At 49.7% G+C, this 27610-nt stretch overlaps 2 protein-coding genes across 8 annotated transcripts in view; one reads left to right on the top strand and one right to left on the bottom strand.

Annotated features, from left to right (window-relative positions):
• Ralgps1 (Ral GEF with PH domain and SH3 binding motif 1) overlaps positions 1-27610 on the top strand; it is a 237828-nt gene that overhangs the window by 117252 nt on the left and 92966 nt on the right. The gene's annotated exons all lie outside the window — the stretch shown is intronic.
• On the bottom strand, positions 777-27610 carry Angptl2 (angiopoietin like 2). The gene is made up of 5 exons (XM_041674130.1): positions 27235-27610; positions 15895-16760; positions 4675-4868; positions 3147-3417; positions 777-2410 (listed from the first exon to the last, which is right to left on the bottom strand). The coding sequence occupies exons 2-5, from the start codon at positions 16709-16711 to the stop codon at positions 2211-2213; spliced, it is 1482 nt and encodes a 493-aa protein (XP_041530064.1). The 5' UTR covers positions 16712-16760; positions 27235-27610; the 3' UTR covers positions 777-2210.

Raw genomic sequence — 27610 nt, 5'->3', positions numbered from 1 at the left:
ATCTTTTCCACCCCAAAAGACAGCATGTGCTGTCTTATCCTTCATTTAGGGTACCTCCCTTGTTCTTATTGGGGTGACTTTTTTCCTTCTAACCTATCATCCAGTTGTGATATCTAAGTTGGTCATAAACTTTATTATGTTTTCCACCACAGTGCTTATACCTTTCTGAATCTGAGTTTAGGTATGGCATCAATATTAATTCTGTATTTGCAATTATCTTACATAGTAATATATAGACCAGAGGCTTCTCTTGTTTGGTATCAGTCTTGGTCATAAGCCCTGGATTTCTTCCTTTATGGTTTTAGAGCTCCCATCATACCTAGAATTGGCCACTCTAGTCTGTTTCATAAGGAGGCAGCTCAGGCAGGCATCGTGGGAGCCTGTTGCAGCGGTGTGGGGGGAGATGTAGCCTGCAGTAGTCTTTGAGAAGGCTCCACCTGGCAGGCAGGGCAGCTTTGGCCAGGGGGAGACTGGGAAAAGGAGGCCCTGAGTCTCAGTTGAGTACTCAGGAACAGCTCGCAGAAGCCTCTAGTGTTAGCTGCCTGGCCTGTGAGGAGCTTCTTGGGCACCTGAGATTTAGCTGCAAGTAGAGGTTTTGTAGTAGAGAACCACATTGGCCAGAGGTCCCTGGCATGGGACTCCTGATGGGGCAGGTAGAGGGTGTGGTTTTGATGGCCTTGTGTGTGCTAGATGCTACAGCTTCTGCTTTACTGACAGAAGCCCCAGGAAGGCCATTCTAGAACAGTAACACACAGTGTGGGTACATCCACATAGCACTTAGGCTTTTATTGCAGATTTGTGTCGTTACAAGGATAGTCTGGGAATATATTTTTTAAAAACTCAAAAAACAAAAAAAAAACCCTCCCTTTTATACACAAACAGGACGTGCTACATGGTACACCAGGAGAAACGCTGAGGTAATGGGCATGCACCCAATTGTGGACAGTACCAAATGGCCCACAGCTCACACACCTGGCACATATACCCACAGGGAGTGTCTCACCTTCTTGATTTATCTATTGTTTCTGGCATGGCATTCATGTGATACCTCTAAGCCCAGCAGGACTCAGGAAGCCACCATGCTGCAGTGTACCAACAGCCCCTTAGGCCATGGCAGCTCATGGAAAGTAGTTAGTTTTCTTTGTATGGCCTCATCTTCTGGGAGGTGCAGTTTGGGGACAGGGTGTAGATCATTCCCCGTGAGCATAGGCCCTCAAATCTGCAGCTGTCTGGGAGTCCCAACACACTGGCAGTGACTTCTCTCCAGTCGAGTGTCTCTGGCAAGGCAGGGTACTGTTTGTGTGAAGTTACAATAATGTGGAGGCTAAAGTATGAATGGAAGGTATACAACTGAGTACAGGTCTATGTGATTGCCGCCGTGGCTCTTGGCCTTGCCTCCCCTTTTCCATCTGGAACCTGAGCCCAGACTATTTCCTCCCCAACGGCCAATGAACTGGGCCAAAAGTAAAGCTCTGTGTGGCAGAAGGGGAAAGGCCAGAGAAGGGAGAAGAGGACCCTTGACCTCCAGTGAGCAGCCAGAGACTAAGGCACAGAAAGTGCAGGCCAAGGGGATGCTGGGATGGAGGGATGCTGGGCCGTCCCAAGAAGGGAAAAATAAACAGTGGAAGGGGAGTGGTTGATCAGGTGCCCAGAGAGGTTCCCAAGCAAGAAGGCCAGGAACCCTACATGAGAGATGAACTTGCAGACATTCCAGAAAGAATCCAGGCAATGCCAAAGGCTGTGTTTTGAAATCAGCTACATGGCCTGTTCTGCCCTTCGACTCAAGAACAAGGCAAGAGAAGAAGCGTTCTCCAAAGCTGTGGTGCTGTTGTTAGTACCTGAGCACTGAGGATGGGGAAGTTGAGTGTATGCGGTATCTAGTCATCCCATGTGTGATATGTGTCTTACGGGCACACGTGGTGGCTCATATGCATGTCTGTCATGTGTGAGGGTATTGGCAGTTGTGTTTTTATTGGAGGGACTTAACTCTGTCCTGGGGATATGAGGCTACCTGGTGTGAAAGAAAGCAGGAAGGACAGAGAACACTGTTGATGCCCATAACCTGACAGAGTGATTTGGAAAGTAAGGTCCAGCATCCTGTCCTCCCAGCCTGAGAGAAGTTGGTGAGGAGCTGTGCTTGAGGTCTGCACAGCTGGGACGGCTTTGATGGCTTCTGGCAATGGCCATGAGTGGCCAGGAAGGGGGCAAGCTTAGTGGAAGGTGTTGGGGTTAGGCCGAATCATCATCACCACTTTCTTGAGTGAGTAAGATCCTCCTCGGAATTCGGCCCAGTAAACCCCATCCTGGTATCTGCTCCGGTAATGGCCCCCGCGGTACCAGACCCCATTGAGGTTGGAGTGAGCACAGGCATTATACCACCATCCTCCCTTCTGATAGTGGGCACAGTTTCCTGTAGAAGAGAAGGCATGAGGATTGTTTAGGAGGAGGTGGTTTTGCCCCATCTGTGGTATACCCAGGGTCTTCTACAGCACCCTGAGTAGGGGGTCATAGGCTGGTCTGACTTTGCAACTTAGCTTTAGGACAAGCAAATGGTAGGATCGCAGAGGTGGCTTCACCCTCTCTGACCACCATGTTCTTATCTATAAAAGGACAGAATAATGCCACCAAACAGTACTGCTACATAAGAATAAATAAGGACCATGTGTAGCCCATAGCCTAGGCTTTACACAGAGGTGGCCCTGGAAAAAGTGGAAGTGGCCTGCTGTGGGCTGGGGAGAGGGAAAACAGCTCTCTCTAACAATTTTTTAAGAGTTGAAAGAGCTGGCTAAGAGTCTTTCAGAACGATGAGGGAAGTGTTTAAGACAGAATGCCTCTCTTGTCCTCCCCAGCCTGAATTCCATCCAAATCACTTCTGTGTTATTTCGTAAAAGAGGGATATTTCCATGAAAGCCTTGGCCCGGGGCAGCCCTCAACATAAGATCTGGGCTCTTCTGCCTTCCCTGTTTATAATTGCCACTTTCCTGAAGGCAGTGGTAGAATGGGACTTTGAGAAGCAGTGTCGGGTAGCTTGGTACAACTATCTGTCACATGGCATCTTTTTGCTCCAGGATCTGGAGGCAGAGGCTCGAAAGTTGTTGGATTTCTCATCCCCATTCAACACCTAGGTTTGGCTCTACTTTTCTTACCTGTGTAGACATCATGGTCCCTGTCCAGAGTGGTGAACTGTTTGCCATTGTGCCAGGTAAAGGAGTCTCCTGCGTTCCCGTGATAGCGCCCCAGCCGCAGCTTATAGTACTCGCTCTCTGGTTCCAGGCGGAAGCTAGCATATTCTGCAAAGACCTTGCGGCCAGACCAGTCCTCCATGGTTACAAGTAGTTTGTAGTTGCCTTGATTTGTCAGCCAGTAGATGTTCTCCAGGCCCAGCCAATATTCGCCATCGATGTTCCCAAACCCTTGCTGGGGAAGACCCAGGAGAGCAAGAGTGAGGAGTTTGTATCCCAGGAATAGTCAGAACACAAGGCAGGCCTAGGCTCAGTCCCTGCTACCTGTATATCAGGCTCTGTGAGTGGGTAACCATCAATCATGTACCATTCACACATCTGAAGAGCACACCTTTCCCTGTCCATCATGTGAACTGTTTCTTGTCCTTACCTGAGAATGCTGTAACTTCTCAAAGGCAGGGTGATGTGGTTATTTGAGAGCTTGGCACCTGGAAGGCATGCAGCCAGCATTGTTTAGATATGCCTCTAGGAGATGGGCTTCTCTGGAGATGGGCTGTGTGTACAGGTTGTGTAAGCCCCAACATAGACAGGTGAGAGCTGTGACTGGCATGTGACATATACCTGGGTCCTTCTAGGTTTAAAACCCAGTGGTTTTGTTATTCATTTGATATGTGGTTTGAGGCATCAGCTGAACAGTGGCCCCCAAAGTCTTTTAAGTGATCCTCAAAGCCGAGCACTCTCACCAGCCTCCTTAGGATGGGTAAACATTTGCTCTGTTGTACCGTCCCCATGAGAGAGTGGAGGAGTACAAAGAGGACCCTGAGGCTAGGCTTTGGAGGAAGGAATCACTCCTACCCAGGGAGAGCCAGGATGGTAGAGCCTGAAGGAACCAGCAGGACTACATGCAGAGACATCGGGGCTGATGGAAGTTGCATCTTTGGCCTTGAGGCTGTAGTTACTGCTTTACCACACTGTGGCTGTCAGCCATGGCAGGGCACTCTCCCTTTTCACCTGTAAGGTGACTTTGTAGCAATGCCTTCCTTAAGGGAATACAAAAGAACCTGCTGTGCAGTTCCTGGCACAGAACAGGTGTCCATTGACCTGAGTTGTTCATGCCATCCTTAGTGTCCCCTCTTGGTTCAGAGCCGGATGAGAGGTATAGCAACTCCCTCGCACTTGCCTTACAAGGAGAATGGACCTTGCAATTAGGGCCCAGTTGTCACAGTTTCCTATACATGCCTTTTAGGGGAGCTTCCCAGGACCTAGAGCCCTGGGACTTGCCCCTTCTGGCCCCTAACAGCAGGTTCACCTTGTGGAGGCCTTGGCTGGGACAAAGATGCTGTGGCTACTCCTTTCTCTCATAAAAAGCAGATAAGGAGGAGCCTGACCTTACCACTCTGATGGCTTTGCAGAAATGGTCCTGTCTTTGTCCTTATGGAGTGGAGTGGACCAGTCACCTTGTAGACACTGTGTACAGGCCCACTGCTCTCACCTTATAGGTCTCCCAGTTCCTGAAGAAGTTAACTGAGCCATCCAGGCGTCTCTGGATGACGGTCCAACCCCCAGGGTCGTGTCTCTGGTCGCACCACACCTGCATGAGGCGGTTGGTGTTCTCAGGCTTCACCAGGTAGATGGAGCTGGTGTCGTGGCCATCCTCCAGGGCCTGCAGGCAATCTCTCCATGGGCCTGTAGATACAATATATGTATGTTACATAGCTGTCTGCCCCCAGACAACACCCTAGCTGGACGCCAAACAGACAGAACTGCTAACAGAGAGCTAAGGAGCACAATTTAAAGGGGCAGATCTTTGCTTTGTAAGTCAGAGAGCAGGAGCCCGGACTGAGAGTCAGAAGGCCTGGACTCTAAGCTCCACTTCTGCTCTTGTGCGCGCTCTGTCTCTCTCTCTCTCTCTCATGTGACCTGTAAGAAGGTTCTTCACATCTCCCAGCCCTTGGTGTCTCTTGTTTGTAGATGAGAGTCATATTTTTCTTACAGCTGTTAGGGTTACAGAGGTCATGTGGGTGGATATTCTTTTTTAAATAATTTATTTATTTTTATTTTATGTGCATTGGTGTTTCACCTGCATATATGTCTGTATGAAGGTGTCAGATCCCCTGGAACTGGAGTTACAGACAGTTGTGAGCTGCCATGTGGGTACTGGAAATTGAATCCAGGTCCCCTAGAAGAGCAGCCAGTGCTCTTAACCACTGAGCCATCTCTCCAGCTCTGGATATTCTCAGAGTGATTTTTAAAGAAGTCGTTTCTGTTGGTGTCGTGAGACGTGTGTCTACTGTGCATGGCTATGGTCGTCAGTGCTCTATAGGCTTGACGCTCTGCTTTGCCAGTCCAGTCCATGCTCTCCAAAAGGGATCTCAGAGCCTAGATAGCTGCTGTGGGTCTTCAGTTCCTGACCGTGGCTCTTTCCCTCCTCCAGTGATGCCCTGTGTTTCAACATTACACTACAAGAAGATGTAGGCTTGAGTTATCAAGATCCAGTCAAGCTGGGGTCTTCCTTAGTGATGAAATTTCTGAAGGTTTTCAAGACCTACCTACTAGACCACATAGTGTAAGATAACCATTACATTTTGCTGTTTGCTTATTATTTTGTATGTTGGTTCCACCACTGTTCAGTCACTGGCTGCAGTGGTACACACATGCCATCCTAGCACTTGGAAGTTGGCAGAAGAGGATCACAAGTTCAAGATGAGCCTGTGACACAAAGTGAGTTCCAGGCTAGCCTAGGGAATCAGTTCCTGTCTCAGCTATTAATTGAGTCTCATACCCCTTTGGGGCTACTGTAGGCCTTGAGAAACTCAGAGCAGGGTAGACCCTCTCTGCTGGCCATTTTCACCAGCACTCTGAGCTATAGATTCGGTGGTCCTGTCTTTCTCCCTCTGTGAGTGGGGAGGGAGCTGGCTCCTGGGTTCAGCTAGTCCATTCTGATGACTAAAACTTGGATTTGGGTCCCTTCCTGGGCCTTAGAGCAGTGTGGAACATGCTACTGAGCACTTGATAAGAAACAGGAACCATCTGCCTCTTTGTCAGTTTCCTGTGCTAGTTCAGTTTGGAGGCTAGGTCTGTGGACTTCTTTATTCTCTAGGGGACTTCCTACACCCTTACCTTTTCCCTGCACACAGTACAGGAAGGTCCTCAAGTACCCAGCCCTGGGAAGAAGGCATGGCACACAAGCAGCTCCTTTACTCCTTCCTCCCTCCTTTCTTTTCTTCCTCCCTCCCTCCTCCCTCTTCTCCCTTCCTTTATTCACTGATGCAACTTCCTGCTTTTGCTAGGCCCCAGTTTCTATCCTGGGGAAGGGGAGGCCAGACCTTCAGGAAGAACATTCAGGGAGGAGAAAAAGGTTTTCATTATGTTTGGCCCAAGCCCCAGGGACTGAGACAGAGAATGAGAGTCTGTCCTTGACAGCTGGAGCAAAGAGCCAGTGGCGTGGGAGGCCTCCCAGCTTTCCACCAGGTCAGTGGGACGGGCCACTTAGTGAGAGTGCCGTGGTAGGAGATGGAAGGCAAGGGAGACAACAGAACTTACACTCACCAAAGCCAGCAGCTAGGGCTCTTCCTGCATAGCCACCCAGCTCTTGGGGCATGGCCAGATACAAAGGCTGTTCTTGAAGGGGGTACCGTGCAAGTAGGCTTTGGAAACCACTGGAAGGTTTGCCTCATAGTTACCAATCTGTGCTGCCTTCTACAGTTCAGTTTTGCCTCTGGCATTCTTAAAAATGGACACTGGTTTTGTTTTATTTTGACAAATATTTTAGAAGGATTTGAGGTCTTTAGTAGTAAATCTCTTAAGTAGTAAGAGTTTTTAGAAAGGCCTGGGAGATGGCTCAAGAGGAAAAGAGCTTGTTGTGCAGTGTGGACCTGAGTTCAGTCCCCAGAACCTGTGCAAAGCAGTGTCATAGCGCCCCTCAATCTTGTAGGCCAGCTAGCCTGGCATACACAGTGACAGACAATAGAGACCCTGTCTTAGGCAGAGTGTTAGGTAAGGACCAGCACCCAGGGATGTCTTCTGACTACCACATGCATGCCATGGTACTCACACATGCACACCTACACATACAAATATCTCTTACACACAGGCACATATATATACATACAAATAAATATAATATACACATACACGTTCATACACACACAATAAATTTATTGGAAGAAAAATTCAGGCTTCTACAACTTTTGAAAACGTTTCAGAAGGTTAAGTTGACCCTTAAGGCCCAGGTAAGAACACCTCACTCTAAGAAAGGCTTGTTTGGAACCTATGCGTACCTTTTGCTGTTAGCCCCAGTCTATTGCAGTTGCTTGGGTATTTCCACTGCTGATCCTGATAGGTGTTTGTAGTCTCTCCCTTTTATAGGTGAGGAAATCAGAGCCCAGAGACCTTGGGAAACACCCTAAGGCAACATGGCCCATGTAGTCAGGGTGGCCTGAGACCTCAGATGGTCTGGGCGGGATGCAGCTTTCTTTCTCCCCAACCAGAGTGACCTGGAAAATGGAGACTTGGCTTTGGGCTTGGCATCCTGAGGACTGTATCTGTCAAGTTATTAAGCCCTTCTGGTTTTGTCTTTTGATAATTTGGGTTCTATTTTTTCCTACATTTACTTACTGTGTCCATGCAATTATTTTGGTGTCCTATGATGTTGAAAGTTTTCTTTGTGTATATGTGACAAATCTGGTCATTGTGCAAGGTCGTCTAGGATTGGAGAGTAGTTTGAATTGATGTAGATGGCCTTGTCAGCCTGCATAGCACTCAGGCCACCAGCTCCTTTAAACAGCTGAGGCTCTCAGAAACCCTCCACCAGATCTCCCATACTCAACACATCCCCTTATAACATAAGTAAGAGGCAAAGCTGTCAGCATAAACAACAAGTTATATGGACTGCATTGAAAGCGTGGCACCAGCACCCTGCTGTGATGAGAATTCCTTATGCAACAGGGATGGTGCTGTGGCTCTCTGTGCCGCACAGAGAAGTCAATACTGTAACTCTAAATAAGTCGGTGACAAATCTGTCATCATTGTGCTTGGATAATAACACAGAGAGCCAAGCAGAGCATCCAAATTTGGATAAAGGATCTGGGGCTGGGGAAAGACTACTGATGTGGTGTTGGGAGCACTAGGGTCAGATCTTAGAGGCTTTTCTTACACTGTGACTTTAGGCAGGTTTCTCAGTGAGCCTCAGCTTTTACTGCTGTAACCCAGAGAAAGAACACTAGTCCTCCTGTGGATCTCAGTCCAGGGGTTAGGTGAAGTCTCCCTCTCCTTAGATACCAGCTTGATATGTTAGAGTGGTCCAACCCCTTACTTGAGACACACATGCTATTTGCTCTTGAGTTTCCAAAACCAAGTATATTCTAATACACACACACACACACACACACACACACACACACACACACCCTTATTAATAGATATTTTCAACCAGGCACATTTTAAGTCAGTGTACAGTAGAAAATGAGGATCTTTTTTTGTTGAGTACAGCTGAATGTTCAAAGTGCAGTGGGCGAAGCATCTTCTGGCACAGAGCAAGTGCCCTGGTGGTGTTTGCCTTGGCTCCCCCTCTGAGAGGCAGCTCTGCCCGCAGACAAGGCCAACACTAACTCGGCGACACCTAGGCTCACCTCTATAAAGAGCATATTTACATCATAGTCAGAATGTTTCACATGAAGAGCAGCATGACTGCCATGGTGAGCAGCTCTGTGTGGTTCCCTGGAGAGTGGCAGGGGTGTAGGAAAGGCACTGGACTGAGACCAAGGATGAGGGAGGGATGCTGGCACATGGGACACAAGAGGTGCAGGTCTTAGGCCTTGATACTCTGGGAATTTTGCAATTTTTTTGGCCAGGGATAACTCAATTAATTTATGGTTGGCTCTGATTTCTCAGCACATCATCTGGTTGTTGGTTGGGGTGGTCCAAGCTCTGCTCTCCTCTCTAACATTCCTGACAGAGACCCTATAGGTAAGAGGGCACACAGTCACCATGGAAACCAGGGAGTGTTCCGTTGGTTTTCTTCATGGTAAAGGCAAGTTGAGGCTGGCCACCAGACTAGACCAAGTGTACCATCATCTTGTAACTTGAGAATGACCAGCCTCAGGTGGATGTACCCAGACCCTGCAGCGGGAGCAGTGGTTCTGATGAGGCAAGTTCCAGTGCCTGTGCCAAAGCACCCAAAAGATGAGGTGGGAATCAGAGCTGCTCAGCAGTTGGGGGACTCTTCTCCTAAGCCCAGCTACTGAGTGCCAGCACATTGTGGCTCAGGCTTAGTAAATGACCCTGGGGTGTTCCTGAGAGTGATTTGGTCCTGATGTCCCTCTAGAATATTGCTAGGACACCTTTCTTGTGTGAGAACCCTGTGGTTTTTGGTTCTCAATGGTCTAGTTCTATGGAGTCTCTTTGCTAACAGAAATGACTAGATATTCAGATTGGATCTGAAATGCCCTACTCAAATTTACCCATATAATGCCAAGGCAAGTGTACCATGTAGGTGTGAGTCCCACATTGGCCAGTGGCAGACCCTGGGTATCCTGAACAGGCCAGATGACAGACCCTGTAAAAAGGCACGAGGAACAATTTTGTTTGATAATGCTTACATCTTATTTTTCAAGAATTCTGGTGAAGTCATTGTCCATGTCAATGGCTACCTTTCAGTGAAGCAGAGTATGAACAGTGGCCTAAAGGCGGGAATAGTTTGCAGTTGCCAAAGGTGTTGGCAGTGTGCATACCATTTCTTCCTTATGGTGGGGGCAGGAATGTCCTCAGCATTGAGGCCGAGGGCAGGAGCTTTGAGGAGTTTATGAAAATGTTTGAAACCTAAAAAAATCTTATTGGCTCTCAGATGTGAGAAAGAAAAGTACAAAATAAAAATTTATTATCCTATGATTAAATTTCTACAAAGTGTACACCCATTTTGTCAAATTCATTGATGGTTAACTTTAGCCTCTATGAAAAGATGTTATTACTTTGGGAAACAATTTGTAAGTTAGATTTTTCTCACTTCCCAAGAATTCTTGAGCATGTCTGATGTTTGCTGAGAAATCAGAGCCAACCATAAATTAATTGAGTTACTCCTGGCCAAATAATTTCAAAAGTAGAATTATTCAGACCCTTTCAAAATTGTTACAGTAAAAATTATATTGGATGTGTGAGGTGACTGCACTTCAATGCATTTGATGCAGTTCCAGGTCTCCCAAGAACCCTTAGGGCCCATAAAGGGCTTCCAGGGGCCCCATCCTGCCTGTTTGACCTCCAAGTAAAAAATACTTCTCCACTGAAGTGTCCAGTGTTAGTTTTAGACTGAGAGGCATGTACCCAGTCAGGTTTCTAGCAGGGCTGCTGGGTAGGAGAGAAGGGAGTTTTCAACAGCTTAGGAAAGAGGTGGAGTTGGAGGTGGAGATCAGTTTCAGAGCTCTTGCTTAGCATTCTTTACCAGCACTATAGGAGAGAGAGAGAGAGGGGGGGGGAGGGGAGAGGAGAGGAGAGGAGAGGAGAGGAGAGAAGAGAAGAGAAGAGAAGAGAAGAGAAGAGAAGAGAAGAGAGAAAGTGGTTAGGTTCACAGGGTCCCGGAAGTCTCACAGTGCATAGGCGAGCAATCTTCCGGGCTCCAAGGGTTGGGTTAGAGCCTGCCTTCCCCAGTGCTGCTACTGGTGACCCCCAGGCTGCCTGAGTGAGGTAGTCATTGGACGTGAAGGGTTCACAGTTGATGTAGGCACATCATGGAAGAATTTATCAGACCTAGGACTCTGAATGTACAGATGCTGAACAAGTGGCCCGTGGTCCTATGGTCAGCCAACCTATGGACCCTTTCTGAGGTAGGGGCGGCTGCACTGGCTCTTGTTAAGGTGCCTGTGTTGGCTTTTCCTGCTCACCTTTTATCTCCCACATGCTCACAAAGCCCTGTTTATCCTCTGTTCTGCCATTTGACCCTGCGACTGGACCGCAAGCCACTTGGCATGTAATTTGTGGTACTTTGGCCTTTTTCTCTGTCTGAAACAAGACATTTACCTAGCACTGAGCCTGGTCTTCATGGTTTCTTGACAGTTGCTGACTATGACTGGTAGCAGATCTGCAGAGCCTCAGCCCCTTGTCAGCTGCTCTAGAAAGTCTCTCCCAGCTCCAGCAGGACTGCTCCATCCTGTCTAGGCTTCCTAAATGCCTTTGTATTGATCTGTTTTGGAGTATAGTAGAGTGGCTACTACCATGTCTCAGAGAATCTGCCAGCCAACCAGGTGTCTCCTATGCCATTTTATCCTTTCTGCAGAGCTGTTGGATTATGAGGTAGCTCAGGCGCAGGGGCCCAGAGCTGGTGTGCAGGCCTGTCTCTGGCTCCAGGTTCCTCCTGTGATGTGCTGTTGTTGCCACACAGTTAGGGTTGTTGGAGGTCTGTTCCTAGTGAATGGTGGTGGGCTGCTGTGGGGGCAGACGCCTTCTCGGGGTAGTGAGTCAGTGTTGAGCAGATAGGTACAAGTCCTCCACATTCTACCTGCCTTCACCCGTTCCATCTCCACAGGAATGAATGTAAGCTATATTTCTTTGTCACCCTCAGCTTGAGAACTTTCTGGAAGCAGACCCTCCATGGCAGATGGTCATCTACACCCAGACCAATTCCTAAAAAAGGAAATTATTTCTGTGGGGAAGTCTGGAGCAGACCATATGCTGGGGAGGCCATGTGTCTGAGCAGCCACATGCTGCCCCTGCTGGTCTTTAGAAATGATCCCTAAGAAAATCACACAGGCCACTTAACTTCAACTTAAAGAAAAACATTTAATTACTGCCTTTGTCATTTAAACTAATACTTGGTTTTCTTTTGTATACAGTAATTTTAACATAAAATTATATTTAAAGAGGGAGAATCACTTATCCTTTTTAGAGAGCAAGGATAACATGAGATTGAAGTGAGGACTTCTGCTTTATTGCCATGGCACTCTTCATCTGGGTCATCCCAGGGAGGCTGAAACTGAGGCAGCAGTGATGGGCAGTCAGGGAGGGACCCTCTCCTGTGTCCCATGAGCAGGTCCCTGCAGCTCTCCTTAATAAGTGACCATCATGCACTCGCTCATCAGGCTCAGTAGACATCGTAGTTTAGACACAGCAGTGCTCAATGCTGCTTGCTCTCACTTTTCAAAAATGAATTTGGTGGCCTGCATGAGTATTGTACAGTCACCAAGTAAATTCATCACAGTGATCCATTCGTGTAGCAATCTGGCCACAGATGCCTGATCTCTAGGATTTTCTCAGTTACTTCTGGCTTGCCAAATGCCAAACTGTTGGAATTTTCAGACCCTGAGATGCCAAATGCCCAACTCCAATAGTCACAAGGTTGATAGTTTATCTCCTGCAAAGAGCCAGGGCCTTCAGCCCACTATCATTCTTGGAAAGTGGCCCGAGGAGTGTCAGGATAGCTGTGGGTCACCTCAAAGAGCTCTTTGTGATCAGCTCTCCCAGATCCCTAGAGAGGGAGGGGATGAGGAAGCCGGTCCTGGAACCCCTAGTGGCTTTTGTTTAGGCAGAAGCTAGCAAAGAATGTTCTTGAAATGTCTGCTGCAATGGATTTTGGATATCTTAATTCATTTACGAAAACGTTTCAGGAAAAGAAGAATACAATACAGGGGAAACAACACACACTCTAGAGGGAGGAGACCAGGCGGCTTTCCCTTCGGTGTCTGCAGCCTCAAAGGCTAAGTCAAAACCAGGACTAGCCACTCACCCCTCACCTTCAGCATCACGTCCCACCTCCCCAGCTCTATCACCTTGGGACCAGTTCTTTTCTCTTCATAGTAATCATGTGACCTGTAGAAGGGAGGGAGAGATGGGGGTGACCTGCAGAAGGGAGGGAGAGATGGGGGTGACATGTAGGAGGGAGGGAGAGATGGGGGTGACCTGCAGAAGGGAGGGAGAGATGGGGGTTACCTGCAGAAGGGAGGGAGAGATGGGGTGACCTGCAGAAGGGAGGGAGAGATGGGGGTGACCTGCAGAAGGGAGGGAGAGATGGGGGTGACCTGCAGAAGGGAGGGAGAGATGGGGGTGACCTGCAGAAGGGAGGGAGAGATGGGGTGACCTGCAGAAGGGAGGGAATAGGCCAGTTCTGAGACATGCTGTTGTGCTGCGAAGCATGGTCTTCATGCTTATTTCCTGTCTCAGAGGACACGTGAGGTCGAACCAGGGGAGAAAGTCTACCTAGGAAAGTGTCCTTGTCAGCTTGTCCAAGCCCCAGCCAGCTCTAGAGGCTGAGGATGAGAAGGTGGTTTTTCACATGTGTTATCCGTGAAGCAATAAAGTCCCAAGAAGGGGTCATAACATCTAAAGCTAACATGCAAGAAAAACAAGAATTTAGGCCTAGCTGTCCATGAAAGGCTGAAATGTAATTCAGGGGTGGGTCCAAACCTGCTGGGAGCTTCCCTAAGACCCGTCTCCTGGGCATCAAGTACACATCCTGGTTTCTATGCATTGGTTCTGAGGACTGAGGCGGAGTGGCTTGTTCTGCCTGGGATGACTGCAGCTGATCACACTTGGCATTCTGTGTAGAGGCCAGACAATGCTCTTTGTATTCATGGTATTTTGTTATGCTGGCTTCATAAATTCCCACAGCGTTCCGAAAATTTTGGCCCTTCTAGAGAAATCTTGTCAGACCTGCTATGTGGAATTTGGTGAACAAAAGTGACTGGGGACAGTGTAGATTCTAAGCCCTTTCACACACTTGCCACCTCCTCTGCCCTGAGTTCCTGGAGACCAGGGACCATAGTCTTCACCAAGTCAAAGGAAGGGCCAAGCAATATTGGCAACCCCTCATTACATGATAGCACATTGTTTTTTATGATGTATTCCTGTGAGGCTGTAGCTCTGTCCCCATCTCCTCATTTGAAGAAAGTTAAGGCTCAGAGGAGTTCAGAACAAACAAAAACTTGTGTACATTTGTTGTTGAACTTCTGGTCCTCCAGCCTCCATCCTCTGCGTTCTAGGATTACAGACACGTGCCACTACACCTGGTTGGTTTTGTGCATCACAGGGATCAAACCCAGTGCTTCATGTATGCTAGGCAAACACTACCAACTGAGCTACATCTCCAGCCAATTAAAGAATTTCTCATGAGCAAATAAGGTGCAGCTCCAGGTGTTTCTCCCCATTTTGTTTTGGCTCAGGGATGTCCTAAGATGATTGAGTTAGAAACCAGAGATCCCGAGTTGAAAGACGATCTGGAGACTGTGACACCACCCTGGCTGCAAGCACGTCTGAGCCTTCATTTGGTGCCTGAGGACACGTTTTCCCTCTGGGTACTCTGTCAGAACACAGAACACACCCCACCCTCTCCTTCACCTCTGATGTAAACCAGGTGTGGGTGCAGATGGCATGGTCATCAGACATTGAACACCAGAGCTGAAGACAAACTGTTTACCCCTGTCTCTTTGTTTTAAGATGCAGAGACCATGATCAAAGGAGGCTGTTTACCTCAGGCCCAGTGCCACACACCCTCTGCAGTATTTCGTGTTCTACAACTGTCAGTTGGAAACAGACTAAAATAAATCCTACCCAGAGCCTTACACGAGGAATACAGGGACAGGGTTACTTGCCTCCTGCCCAGAGCTCACCAATAGAGGAAACAGGATTCCAACCCAGGACAGTCCAGTCCAGTGTACCCACTCTCCACCCCCACCCGGCCCAGGTCTTTCTTTCAAGGAGCTGTGACAGGTGCTGTGCCATGAACCTAGCTCCCCACTGCCACCACTGACTTGCCCATTCTTGCTCTGCCCACTGGCCACACAGATTCAACTCAATACTACTGTTTATTTTTTCAAGTGTGAAACAGGTACAAACCAGGGTCTTTTCAGTAAAAATATATCTCTACCAACAAAGAAGTTGGCACCCGTGCACAGTCTTAGGTTACCTTCTGCAGAGATGAATTCAGTTAGCACATGTGGAAAATAACAATGCTTAGATGGAGAAGCCAAGCTCCAGGAACTGGCTCCCTTGAGGGGAGTCCTCTAGCTTGCTCCCCCTAACCTACAGATTACTAGAGTCTGATGCAGAGGCCCAGCTTGGACACAAGGGCCTGACTTTACATGCAGCCCAAGCATGTGACAGGTTATTCAGCCTGTTCTTGAGGAGCTCAATCAGGTGACACTCGTGAGACTCCCAGGGTAGTTTCTTGGTTACACTTCCCAGGGTGTGCTCCAAGGACCCTGTTCTTCCACGACAGTGTCCTGGGAATGCCAGTTTAGCATGACATGTGTGTTGAGAGTGTATGGAAGTCTTGTTGACCACTGGGCAACAGCTGACCGAAGGGAACTCCCAATCTTTGGGAAGAGATCCTTCTGGTCCCTACCCCTATGAGACTTTAACTTTGAACTTAATAGCACTTCCCAACAGGCCTGCGACTTATCAGGTGACATTTACAAAAAGGTAGCTCTGGGCCCTGCATATGGATGTGAGCCCACATGTGAGACACCGTAGCCACCAAGACAGGGCAACTGCAGTCCCTCAAAATACCTAAGCCTGAGTTCTCTTTTCTCAGAGACCCCAGAGCTGACACCCTTCCACAGCTGCTCTGCCACTCACCCCATCCTCCCAGCCCCACTGGCTCCAGCAGCCACCTCAGGAGGTTATGCAAGCCCTGGGCTGGTCTTAGCTGGCCAAAATTCTTTCCCCAAGTAAAAGCATGGAGGCACCTGGCTCAGAGGCCCATGTGAGTGGGGCTCCCCAAAGGACTTACCTGATGGTTTATCAGTAGATGATGGGAGGCTGGTGAGAGCAGGCATGGTGGGCAGAGGGGGAGGCAGCACCTTCAGGTTCTGGTCACTCTGGATCTCGTTGGTGGAGATCTGGTTGATGATGCGGTTGTAGGTGGGTGGTTGGTAGACCCGAGGTGGGGTGGCTGGGGGAGGCTGGGGCACAGGCCTGGCAGCAGGTACCCTCTGGCAGTGCTCCTCTAGCTGTGCAATGACCTCTGATTGGTTGTGGGCCAGCATGACCAGGTGCTGGAACTTGTGCTCCAGGTCCTTGTACTTGCTAGCCAGCTGTAGCATGTCAGCTGTCTGGTTCAGAATCCTGTTCTCCAGCTGGGAGAGCTCCAGCGCGTTGTCCCGCTTGCGAATGATCTCATGTAAGAGCTGCATGTACAGCTGCGTGACTCGAGAGTTCATGTTGCGGCTCTCCTTGCGCAGCAGCTTCACCTCGCTCACGATGCCGCCATCTACCTCCACCAGCTGCTGCAGTGTCTCGATCTGACGCTTTTGCTTAAGCAGCTCGTTGTTGAGCAACTCTAGCTCCTGCTTATGCACACGATTCTCCAGGTGCACCTCGGGCTCCTTGGAGTTGACACAGATGGCACCTGTGACCCGCTGCTGGGGCACAATGAAAGTGTAGGTGCACTTGTCCGGAGACTCGCCTGCCCGCTTGTACCTGTTGAGGTAAATGTACTCTCTCTGTGAGCCATCCTCTGTGCCCTCAACATCATCCTCTGGACCTGTAGCAGCTCCAACGGTGGCCAGTAGCCCCAGCCACCAGCAGGTCGCACACAGTGGCCTCATGGTCCTTTCAGTGTGGTGGTTGGTCTTTACGAATGAGGTCTCTGAAAGCCTGAGATTGGAGAAATGAAGTCAGTGACAGCCCCATCCCTGCCACTGGCCTGTGCCAGGCAGGACATTACCCAGATACCTTTTGGGGAGGCTATGTTCCACTCTCCTGGAGTCAGAGAGAGAACAGTTGTCATGGAAACATCAGAAGATGGTGGGGCCCTGCTGAGGTAGAAGGTAAAAGGGATCTGCTACTTCCAGAGCCCAAGAACTTGACACTGGGAATGGGAGCTTAGGGGAGTGTCTATTCTCCTCTGCCTTGGGACTCTGACCTTGGCATTTCTGTGTTCTACACTCTCACACCCTATCTCAGCCCTGATGGATCTGCGTTCTCTAAGTGTAGGTACAGGGTCTCTCTTAACCTCTGTCCATAGAATGTAGCATGGAGAAGTCTTTTCAGCAAGTGTTGGCTAGATGAATGAGCTGCTAGACACAGAATGGAATGCCTCAGTAGTGGACAGTGTCCACAGAAGGAGCATCCTGTCACATGGCTTTTGGTCTGTGTGGTAGCTAAGCTACAGAGTCCCAGACAAGAACAATCTGACCTCTTCTAATTCCAAGTGCTGCAACAGCCAATGATTTCAGGATCCCCATCGTTGCAGCAAGGAACAGAAGTTAGGCATGTGTCTCTGCCTTGTTTCTTAGACGGTATATCCCTTTCCCATACTTTCATCTCATGTTACGCTGTGCCAGGCAGTGTGCTTGGTTGCTGGGGATTTGGCTGCCCTCACAGGGCTTTCATTTTGCCAGAGCTCCCAAGAACTGTAAGGAGAAGCATCACGTGTTGTGAAAGGTTACGACAGGGCCCTGACCTAATAGAGGGGTCAGGAGCACTTCCCTGAGAAAGTGACCTTTACACTGACTCTTGAGGGCTGAGTAGGAGTTAGATAGGCCTAGAGGGACTCTAGGATTGCCCGGGGCTACTTCCCTGTGTTCTTACAATGTCCTTTGATGGTAGCTTCTCTGGTTTTTTTTTTTTTATGGCGTATATTTATTTGTGTGTATGCATGTAGGGGCACAAGTGCCATAGCACGCTTGTGGCGGTCAGAGGACAACTTGCAGGAGGAGTTCTCTCCTTCTACCGTGTCTGTTCTGGGCATCAACCTCAGGTTATCAGGCTTGGGGCAAGAACTCTTACTCACTGGCCCCTCTCACCAGCCCTAGGTACTCTTAATTCCATATCACAAAGCAGGAAACTGAGATTCAGTTTCCAAGTCTTAAGATCACAAGGCTAGGAGGTGGTCCAACCAGAATTCAGCCCTGGGCTAACAGCTGTTGGCAGCTCAAAGCCACCAGTGTTACCACTTTGCCCTTCACATTCATATCTGCTGAATGCCAGCTGTGGCATAGGATCCCACGGAAGCTTCTCGCTGGAGCCCCTGGCTGCAGACTGCACCGTGAACCAGCCAGTGGGCAGATCAGACCCTGTTCTCCAAGGGGCTGTGTTGGGCTGTTTCCTACTGAAGTCAAGAGCCAATGCTTGGTTCCAACAGTCAGAGAGGGCCTTTTAGGGCCAGGCAGAAAGGATATTTAATGGAGAACTGTTCTAGAGAGAGGTGGGGCTTCAGTGAAAACAGGCTAGTTTGACAATGTTTGCCTGGTTTCCAATGCTTTGGCTCCTTGGGAACTGGTAGCTGCCGCCCCCTCTCTCCCTCCCCCCCTCCCCCACCGCCCACACCGCTGCAGAAGAATGAGGAGAAGCTGGGCTCCAGGCTAGGGTGGGCCCTCCTGCCGCACCTTCTGTGGGCAGCTTACCTGCCTGCTTGGTGACAAACACCTCTGTGCTATGGCCAAGAAACTGCCAGAATGCCAGGGAGGCAACTTGGCACCAGAGAAAACACTTTTTTTTCTAAACATTCCCAGATATCCAAACCTGGAGGCCGTGCTGTTTATTGAGTTCTGTCCCTTCCCAAGTGTGGGTCCTCACTGCTCTTGCCTTTGGACTTGAGATCCTGAAGACTGAGCACCTCTTCGGTGAGGGTAGAATGTTGTGGTACCCACAGGATAAAAAAATAGCAAAGCACCACTGCGGAGCGCCAAGGATAGCTGTACTGTGGGTAGAATGCCATTGCCCTGTTAGAGGAAAGCTGCCTAGACCAAGTTCTAGCCCTAGGCAGCTGCCCAGTGCTAGCACACACGGGTGTGATCCCTGAACCCCTTTTCCTGAAAGAACATTGCTTGCTATCGTTAAAAAGCAAACCAAACTCGACAGCCGCCACTCACATATGTTCGGATGACCCCAAAGCCCAGAATCTGTTATTAGTGTTGTACCTGACTTAAAAGTGAGGAAGTGGAAGCTCAGAAAGTTGTGAAGTCACTGGCTAGTGTTAGAACCAGTCAGTCACCAAGTGTCCTGGTGGAGTCGGGGCTTGCAGTTTCATCTGCAGGGTCTGGGCTTGGTGGGGTGATTGGAGTTCAGTGCCTTACCTAAAAGAATGGAAGGAACAGAGTCCCTTGCTGGGGGCCTGACACCCAAGCTCTAGGTAAGTCTGCAGTGCTAGTAACCAGTGGAAACTCGAGATGTCCAGGCAGGTAGGGGGCCCTGCCTAGGGACATGCAGCAGGTAAGAGCCCAAATTGAACCTCCAAGGGGCTTACATCAGTACCATGCTCCCCATGTAGCCCTTGGCCTCCCTAGCAAGCATTTGTTTTCCCTAAGGATTCTAACCTGTCTTCTGCTAGTTTGGCAGTTCTGAATGGGCAATAATGAGTCTGTTTACTTTTGCTTTCTTGATATTTATTCAACTAATTGCATCCCAAGAGAAATAACCCCCCAGCATTCCACAGCCGCCTTAGGCTGGGGACTAGCGCCACTCCAGTCAAAGTTCCCCTCCTCACTTTCTCCCATGACCAACAAAGAAAAGCAAACCCAACTGTTTTCCTTGGCTTGGAAATTAAAATAAAAACACCGATCCGAATCGCTTTTCCACATTGTGTGGCGAGGAGTTTCCATTGTGCCGGGCTTCCCTCTCCCCACCACCAAGGCTGCAGTGACCACGTGGCAGGATGGCCTCTGCACATAGGGAAGTAGACTCCTTAAGCCTGGGTTCACCCAGCCTTCAGTGGGTTGCATCTGAATGTCCCCATTTGGCCTGTGTGGTGGGGCCACACACTATGTGTCTATATCCCTCTTGCCACCACAGCACTGTAGCCCAGGCAGTGGACTGCTCTGAGGAAGAAGCATCATTTTGGTGACACAGAACTGTCTCCTGCCCGAAGGCAGCAGCTACTGCCCTGGGATATACTTCTGAGCTCTTATCTCAAAGATTAGGAATGAGAAAAGTTCAGATAATAAAAATAACTCCAGCCAGATATTTCTATGGTTCGAGCACTTTGTTTATGACTTGTCACTGTGTCTTCCCAGCAGCCCTTTGGGAAGGACCCATTGCTTCAGGGCAGCCGGGTAGCTAGGAGCTGGGCCCCACACCTGTGTCCTAGGTAACAGCACGGCAATTGCCCCATTTGATTACTGAGGTGCTGGGGTGCTTTGCTAGTGAGCTCTGCCATTCTAGGAGGATACAGTCATGGTCTTTGTGGGTTTGTGTTTTTCTAGTATTCTTTCCTTTTTTTTTTTTTTTTTTAAGATAGGGTCACATGTGCCTCAGGCCAGCTCTGAACTCCTTGTGAGGCTGAGGATCACCCTGCTTCCACCTCTCCAGTGCTGGGGTCAGTGGCATGTGTTATCATACCCCGTTTATGCAGCGCTGCAGATCAAACCAAGGGCTTCCGTAAATATTAGGCAAGCACTCTGCCTGCTGAGCTCTTTCTCTAGTCCCAGAACAGCCATTTAGTTACCACAGAGGTAAGTCAAGGCTAATAGCAGGGCAGGAGAGGAGACTGCTGAGACCTGAAGACCGTGAGTCGTTTGCCTAAGTCATGGAACTACTGAATAATGGAGTCAGGTAGCAGGTGCTGCAGATGCACCAAAACAACCATGCTATGGAAATGACAGTATGCCAGGGAACCCCAAGAAAAGCCTTCTGATTTTCTAGGCAGGAAGAAACTCTTGTGGTTCTGCAAGCTGGCCTCTTGAGGGGTACTTCCCTGCTCAGTCCAGGTTGTCATCTGCTGGAAGAGACATCACTCTGCCTGAGCTAGCACTGCACTGCCAGCTGTGAGCACAGACCTGTGGAGGCGTCCCAGACATTCTGGAGACCTGAGAAGTAACCTCTGCCGAGGCCAAGAGGCCCACATATGCCTGGCTCTGCCCTCCAGCTGTGTTTCAGTGAGTCTGAGGGACCAAAGCATGAAGGGAGACGGCAAGTCCGAGATCAGGACAGCAGAGAGCCCAGCAAAAACGTGAAACACCAGCAAATGGCCATTCTTTCAAAAGCTGCAGGAAGACTGGGCATGCCTGCAGAGTGGTACCTAAGCCAGCAGCTGATCCAGGATAAGGAGGGATCAGCTGCAGAGAAAGTCTCAAAATGAGCCAATAGTATTAAGAATAATGGCTGTCCTTTGTTATACACGGGTGTACCCACACACTCTGTCTTGTTCTATACGTAGACAGCTCCAGGTACTGGTTGGACTGCCTGAAGCCAGTTGTCCTCTGGGATTACTATTAGTAGCATCCAGGCAGCATGTTTTATGACTCCTGACCTAGGAGACAAGTCATACCTGTATTGGGCCGTGAGGAAAAACCAGGCCCTAAGGTATTGGGTCACTTGGAATAAACATCTGGACCCAGATTTGATGGACACTACAGCTCCGTGCCCTCACTTCAAGGTTACCTCTCCAGTAGAAATAAAGACGCCTATTTGTTTGATTGTCTAATGGCCAGGATGTAGTTGCTTCTTACTCTTGACCAGATGAGCAGACATGGCTTTCAAGTCAGTACAAGGGTGAGTCTTGTTGGATGTTACAAAGAGCTTCTTGATCTGTGAGACCCCAGAATGGGCATTACAGATGAACAGTGGTAGACTCACCTCGGACAACCTAGAGAAGGAACTGTGTAGCATTTGTCCTCCATGATTCACCCCAGCCTGGAGGCCAGGGAGGGAATAAGCAGTCTTCAATCCAGGATCCTGAATCATCCCTCACTAGGAGGCCATGGAGGCCCCCAGGGAGGCTGCAGCCAGCTCTCCACTTTCTCGGTTAGTATTCACCAGACCTTTATGTAAATCCCCCTCAGTTCAGCCTTCCATCACCCACTGGTTTAGCCTTTCCATCTACCAGTCCTATGTCTGGCTCCATCCTGGGGTCAGCCCTGTTGTGGGAGACTTGGACAGAGGCTTGAACCAGAGAAGCAGAGAAACTAGTACCACATCTTCCAGCTATGCCTGGAGAAGTGATGGGGTGGGGGTGGGGCGTGTCTGATGTCCCAGGCTCTCATGCACACGCCATGGGTGAGCTGCTGGCTTCCAGGAAAGGCTGAATGTGTGGAGGTGGGCTGTGGTCACACTGTGAGATCATAGGGCAGAGGGGATGTGGTTAGGCCTGGGGAGCTGAGTGCTTATGCCAGGAGGGTGAGGATACTGCTGTTACTTTTCCTTGCTGCATTATTTGGGAACCATTTTAAGATTCCCCCAAAGTCTACACACTGAACCCTCTGTGCCAGGAATCATGGCCAGCAGAGCAGAGGTAGGGAGTGTCTGCAGAAGCCATTTGAAAGTCCAGCTTCTGAGTTGGCTGCTGCGCTTCCTGCAGTGCCTAATGTGCTCTGGAGCCCTGGCGGGGGTGGGGGTGGGGGGTTCAGATCTGAGCCTGGATGCACAGCACTTTTCCAGGTGGCTTCCTGGAAAACCTGGGCATGGTCTGGAGCTTCTCTTCTGAGCCCAGCTGAATAGCTAACACAAAGGTCACTTCAGCCGACAGGGACAGTCTCATTCATTGAGCATCAGGACAAGTTCTCTCCATGCCTGCCTCATACATCATAGGCACTCTGTAAGTAGGAATTGTGATTATACCCATTTCAAAGATGAACACACAGAACTGAGGGATAAAGACAAGGACCAGGACCAGAGCCATGAGATGGTGGGCCTGAGATGGCTTTCTTACCCACATGCTCATAAGCGGACTTCAGACAGAGTGTGATGTTGCCCAAGTAGACCAGGAGCTGGCTAAGGCTGGCTGGCGTGACGAAGGAGACTCCTGACCTTCCCCTGCTCCTCCTGCTGCAGTGTCAGGTCCTGTGTGCCAGCACCCCAGTTTCAGAGGTATTTGGGGAATTAAACTTAGGTCATTTGGTGTGCTAGGCTAGCATACTACCCCATAGTTCATTCCATATACACTTCCAGCTCTGAATAAAACTCACATGGCATCAAGTCAGTGTCCTTACATACATACACCTTACCTTCATGTGCTTTTTGCCTGGCAAACCTTCTCCTGTAATTCTACCTGGTATGTGTCTGTCTTTCTTTCTAAGGTGACCTCTTAAGGCCACCTCTCCGTTATGAACAATTATGGCCATCTCCACCTAACACCCAGAGCTCAGACTACCCTGGCTGGCTGCCCCAGAGTATGGGCTTCTTAGAGTCCCCTCAGCATACCCAGCTCCTAGTATAGCACCCAGACAACTAGACGCTAAGGACTACGTTCATTCCATATATTTTCCTGGCCAGTCATGAAAACTAGAGCAGGAAAAAAAAAAGAGGTATGGTTCCTGTTTCCCAGGGGCTCCATAGTAGCAGACATTCCTAATGTCTGTGGCAACAGTTGTGGGGAGCTAAAGGGCCCTGTGATCCAGCCAGGATGGGAACTAGAGGAAGTGGATCTAGGGGGAGGGGAAGTTCTCCAGGTGAGACCTTGGCAAGAACAGTGTATCTATCCCTCAAGGTCCATGGTCTGTGTGGTTGAGAGCAAGGCCTGAGGTTTGCCTCATGGCTCATGTACTCATCCATCCTGAAGATCTCTGTTGTCTGGAGTGGGTTGTGAAGATTGATTTAGCAGGACAAAGGAAATGCAGTCTTCCGTGGAGGAGGTTAGAGAAGGATCTACCCCTGGTAGGGCTTTGGCATTCTGGAAACCAGGAATCTCTGGGAGGGGAGAAGAGTTCCTTCTGAACTTTTTTGTGGTGGTCTCAGCTGCCTATTTGAGGACTAAGTGACAGGCCAAGCCTCTGGGGCTGCTGGCCCCAAGACAGGCTGGTTTTACCAGGGAGTGGACCTACACAATGGCTTGATTGTCAGAGGCCTGGCTCCCCAGCCAGCATCTTAGCATTCCTGTGATCAGAATGTGTCTCAGAGTGATGTGCACATGGACAGGATGCTGTAACCCTCCCTCAAGCAGTTATTGAATCAGCCTTCAGGAGCAGGGTACAGCTTTGTCATAGAAACTCCTCCAAATAAGGTTTCTAGAGTGGCCTATCTATCCCCACAAACTCTAGGATGCCTATAACTAAGTAGCCTCTTTGGTGTTTCACATAAATTTACAGAGAAGACCCACTTCTCCATACATCAGTTCCTCCTGGAAGTTTCTACTACATGGCTGTGCCAGATGACTGTGGGCTGGGTGAGAGTGACCAGGTCAAAGTGAAACGTTCCCCTTTGGCCCACTGATGGAGAGATGTGGAAGAAGTACTGTTTCTGCACCTCACTTCTCACTTCTGAACCCTCGGGACAGTGCTGCTCATCTTGGGGACCCTTTCAGTTACCACGGCCACCTCTTATGACTCATAGCATCTGTTGGGTGTTTATGGTGTCTGTCTGCCTCATCTTGGTGGGCTCAGGTTCTACACAGCAGTTCCACCGTGTGTACTCTAAGTTGAGAACATTCCAGATGAAATAGGCTATGATTGAATGAGAGGCCAGAGGCTAAATATACCTTCTGTCCATTTTGTTTCCAGATGCCTGATGCTGCCTCAGGAACTGTTAGGTGTGGCATAGTGTAGGTGGTGAGCTCCCATGTAGCAGCCTTGAATTATTTCCCCAAATAGTGATGAGAGAATGCCTTCATCCATCTGCTCACGTGGATGAATATTTACTCAAGGCACTGGCCCCCATGTGCAGAGTGTGAGGGATGGTGTCAGGTTGTGAGAACAGCAGAGAACATGCAGCCACACTTTCTATGCTGCAGATGTGGTCTCCATAGAGAAGGCAGCATGGAGACCAGGGAAGCACCCTGCTCTCAGAGTGATTAGGGGCAGCAAAACCAGACTTGACTGCCAGTGACACAGGGTGGCGTTAGAATAGGAAGAGCTAGGATACTTTGTGGAGTCGTAGAATAGGATGGAAACAGGCAAAGGCTTTAGAACTATATCCTAGGTTCAAGTCCCATGGATCACATGACTGTCGCCTTAGGCAAATTAATCTTCCTGAGCCTTTATTCTTCCATCTGAAAAGAGGGTGCTAAAAGCAGAACCTGTTTCCTAGAGTAGGGGTAGGGGTGGAATGGCTTAAAGTGCCTGCTCAGTGGCTAACTTTGTAGACTTGTGTGGGGTCCTTGCCTATAAACCCATAGCCGTGCTACGTAATTTTCAGGATCATGCATGCTGCCCACCTATCTCTGCACTGTCTGTCCTTGCCTAGTGATAATCTGTTTGTGTTAGCCAGGTTCACAAAGCCAGAGCATACAGAGGCCAGAAAGCCACCGCGTCCAGATTATAGCAGAAAACCTTCAGTGCCACCCACTCTAGAAGCTCGGGCTGGAAAGCATGTACTTCACGGCCACTTTCCAAATGCCTCCAAGACCTCAAGAGCCCATTTGGCCCTCTGGAATTGTGGGAGGAAAGCTGCTGTCCCTGGGCTCAGATTCACTGGTATTGTGTGGCACTAGTCCATCATGGCCAGGCTTGCTGGAGGCTTCTCTGCCTGCCCCTCTGAAAGACAGGTGTGGCTGGCAGTCCTCTTGAGGGACCATGGAAGGTCCATGTTTCTGTCCCTGCAGTTCTGACAGTGATGTCAGTAGGCAGGCCAGGAGCACTCAAGGTGGTGCATTGTGTCTCTATGCCTGCAAGAGTAGTACTGGAGGTTTTGATCTGTTTCTGTATTTCCTTCGAGTATACTTCTTGGCTGCAGAAACGCTACACGTAGCCTCAAACCCTGGGGCTGGATGTCTCACGTAAAATTATTCTGTTGCTACTTGATAACTGTAATTTTGCTACTTTTATGAATTGTGATGTGAATATCTGATATGCAGGATACTTGATGTGTGACCCCTTGTGGGGTTGAGAACTGCTGCCTTAGCAGAATATATCCAGAACAGGGAAAGAATTGGGGTACTTGTTCTCCCCCTCTGAACAGTTCTGATGGTTGCGCTCTCAGTAACTAGTGTTCAGAGGTTTTAGAGGCTCTGGACACAGGCACTGGGCTGTGGACTAAGGCCTCATGTGCCGCCCCAGAGAACAGTGATGTATGACTCAGAGTGGCCCTGAAGTCACTGTGAGGTGGAAACGGTTAGATGTGTACTGTGGGGTAGCTGCAGGTGCCTGCTCACCTACTGCAGAGCTGGGCACTCTCACTGCTCCATTTCACAGGTCAGGAAACAGGCTCAGAGCCACTGAGCTAATTCTCAGAAGAGCTCAGACTTGGAGCCAGCTCATGATCTCTGCTATACTCTGCCTGTGCTCAGAAGAACCCATGTGGAGAGCATTGAGCTAGCTTCAGAACTGGTGTTCTCAGTCTTCCTCCCAGCCCCTGTGAAAAGGGATCTTTTTCTGAGTGACCACACTGGCCTCCGGGAACTCTCCTACTCCCGCAGCAGAGGCAATAGCTGACCCGTGACACAGATGTCACAGGGAGAGGGGAGGGATCGACAGAACATTTCTGTTTGGAAATTATCTCATGCCGAGTCTTTCAAGGGACTCCTTATGTGGCGCTTGCAGCGTCCCCTCACGAGGCCACCAGGAAAGCATGCCCTCCAGTTTCTCAGCATAGCCTGCTAGTTGGAGACCTGGGGGCCATCTGCTGTGTCCTTGGGCACAAGGGAAAGTCAGGACAGCACTTTGCCTCACTGACAGAAACTTGTGTGTGACATGTTGCGTCTCGCACAGGACGCCTCTGCTCCTGGCCCACTGGAAACCTGTGAGCAGGCGCTGCCTGGCCAGGGGCACTTTCTGAAAGAGGGCTTCCACTGCCTCAGGCAGGGCTGTTAATGTCCTAGCATTTTCTCTAGCCTGGGTGTGCAGGAGGAGCCAGAGCTTAAACATAACTTGCCAAGTCCTCTGCTCCCCTGCCACTCTCAGGCGGCTGCCTCACAAGTTCACACTAACACACATGCATGTGCCCGGTTTACCAACCAGTGTCCAACAACCATTCCAGTTCACCTCATAGGCTCTTTGTCTGAAAGAGGTGAGTGGGGTCCACCAATGAAGTCCTCAACATCCCAACCCCACGCTCCGTGCCTCAACACCACCCTGGCCAAGTAGTCATAGTCCTCTCTCTCTAGTCAGATGCTTGATGTGGCTCCAAGTAAAAGCAAGGTCTGACCCCCCGTGGGGTCCAGCTGCACACCCCCAGATGGAGGGGGAGTCAGAATTGCTCACCTCTGGCCCATCTCAAGCCCCCTTCCCCTGGATGCTACAGTTGAGAGCTGGCCGCTTACCTCTTCTCTCCTGTTTGACTCTGGAGCAGCCTCTCACATGCTTCCCGATGCCATCAGCGGGGCAGCCTGACCATGGCCTCCAGGAGGGTCCCGAGTCCCAGGCTGTCTGGCAGCCCTGCCTTACTGGCCTCTGCTGGCAGCAGCCCGTGCTCTTGGGGATGGAACTGGCTAGGGTGTCGCTGCGGCTGCTCCTCACTGCTCTTCGTCACAGCGTGGCCTGCAGCTTCCTCAGTGCATGCTCCTTGCAGGTCCTGGGCTTGGGGTCCATCCCCAGGCCGACTCAGCAGCCTCAGTTGAACTCCAGGTTCTTTGTGGAGGCTTTACATGCCGCCAGAGGAAACTGTGAGCGCAGCCTGACCCTGGTTGGCTGCAGGCA

The sequence above is a fragment of the Microtus oregoni genome, unplaced genomic scaffold (assembly GCF_018167655.1).
Source record: "Microtus oregoni isolate MIOR12 unplaced genomic scaffold, Mior012 000025F_ref0000491, whole genome shotgun sequence".
In the NCBI taxonomy this organism is placed as follows: Eukaryota; Metazoa; Chordata; class Mammalia; order Rodentia; family Cricetidae; genus Microtus; species Microtus oregoni.
Note: the sequence above shows the minus strand (reverse complement) of the source record. Positions and strands in the feature narration are given on the sequence as shown.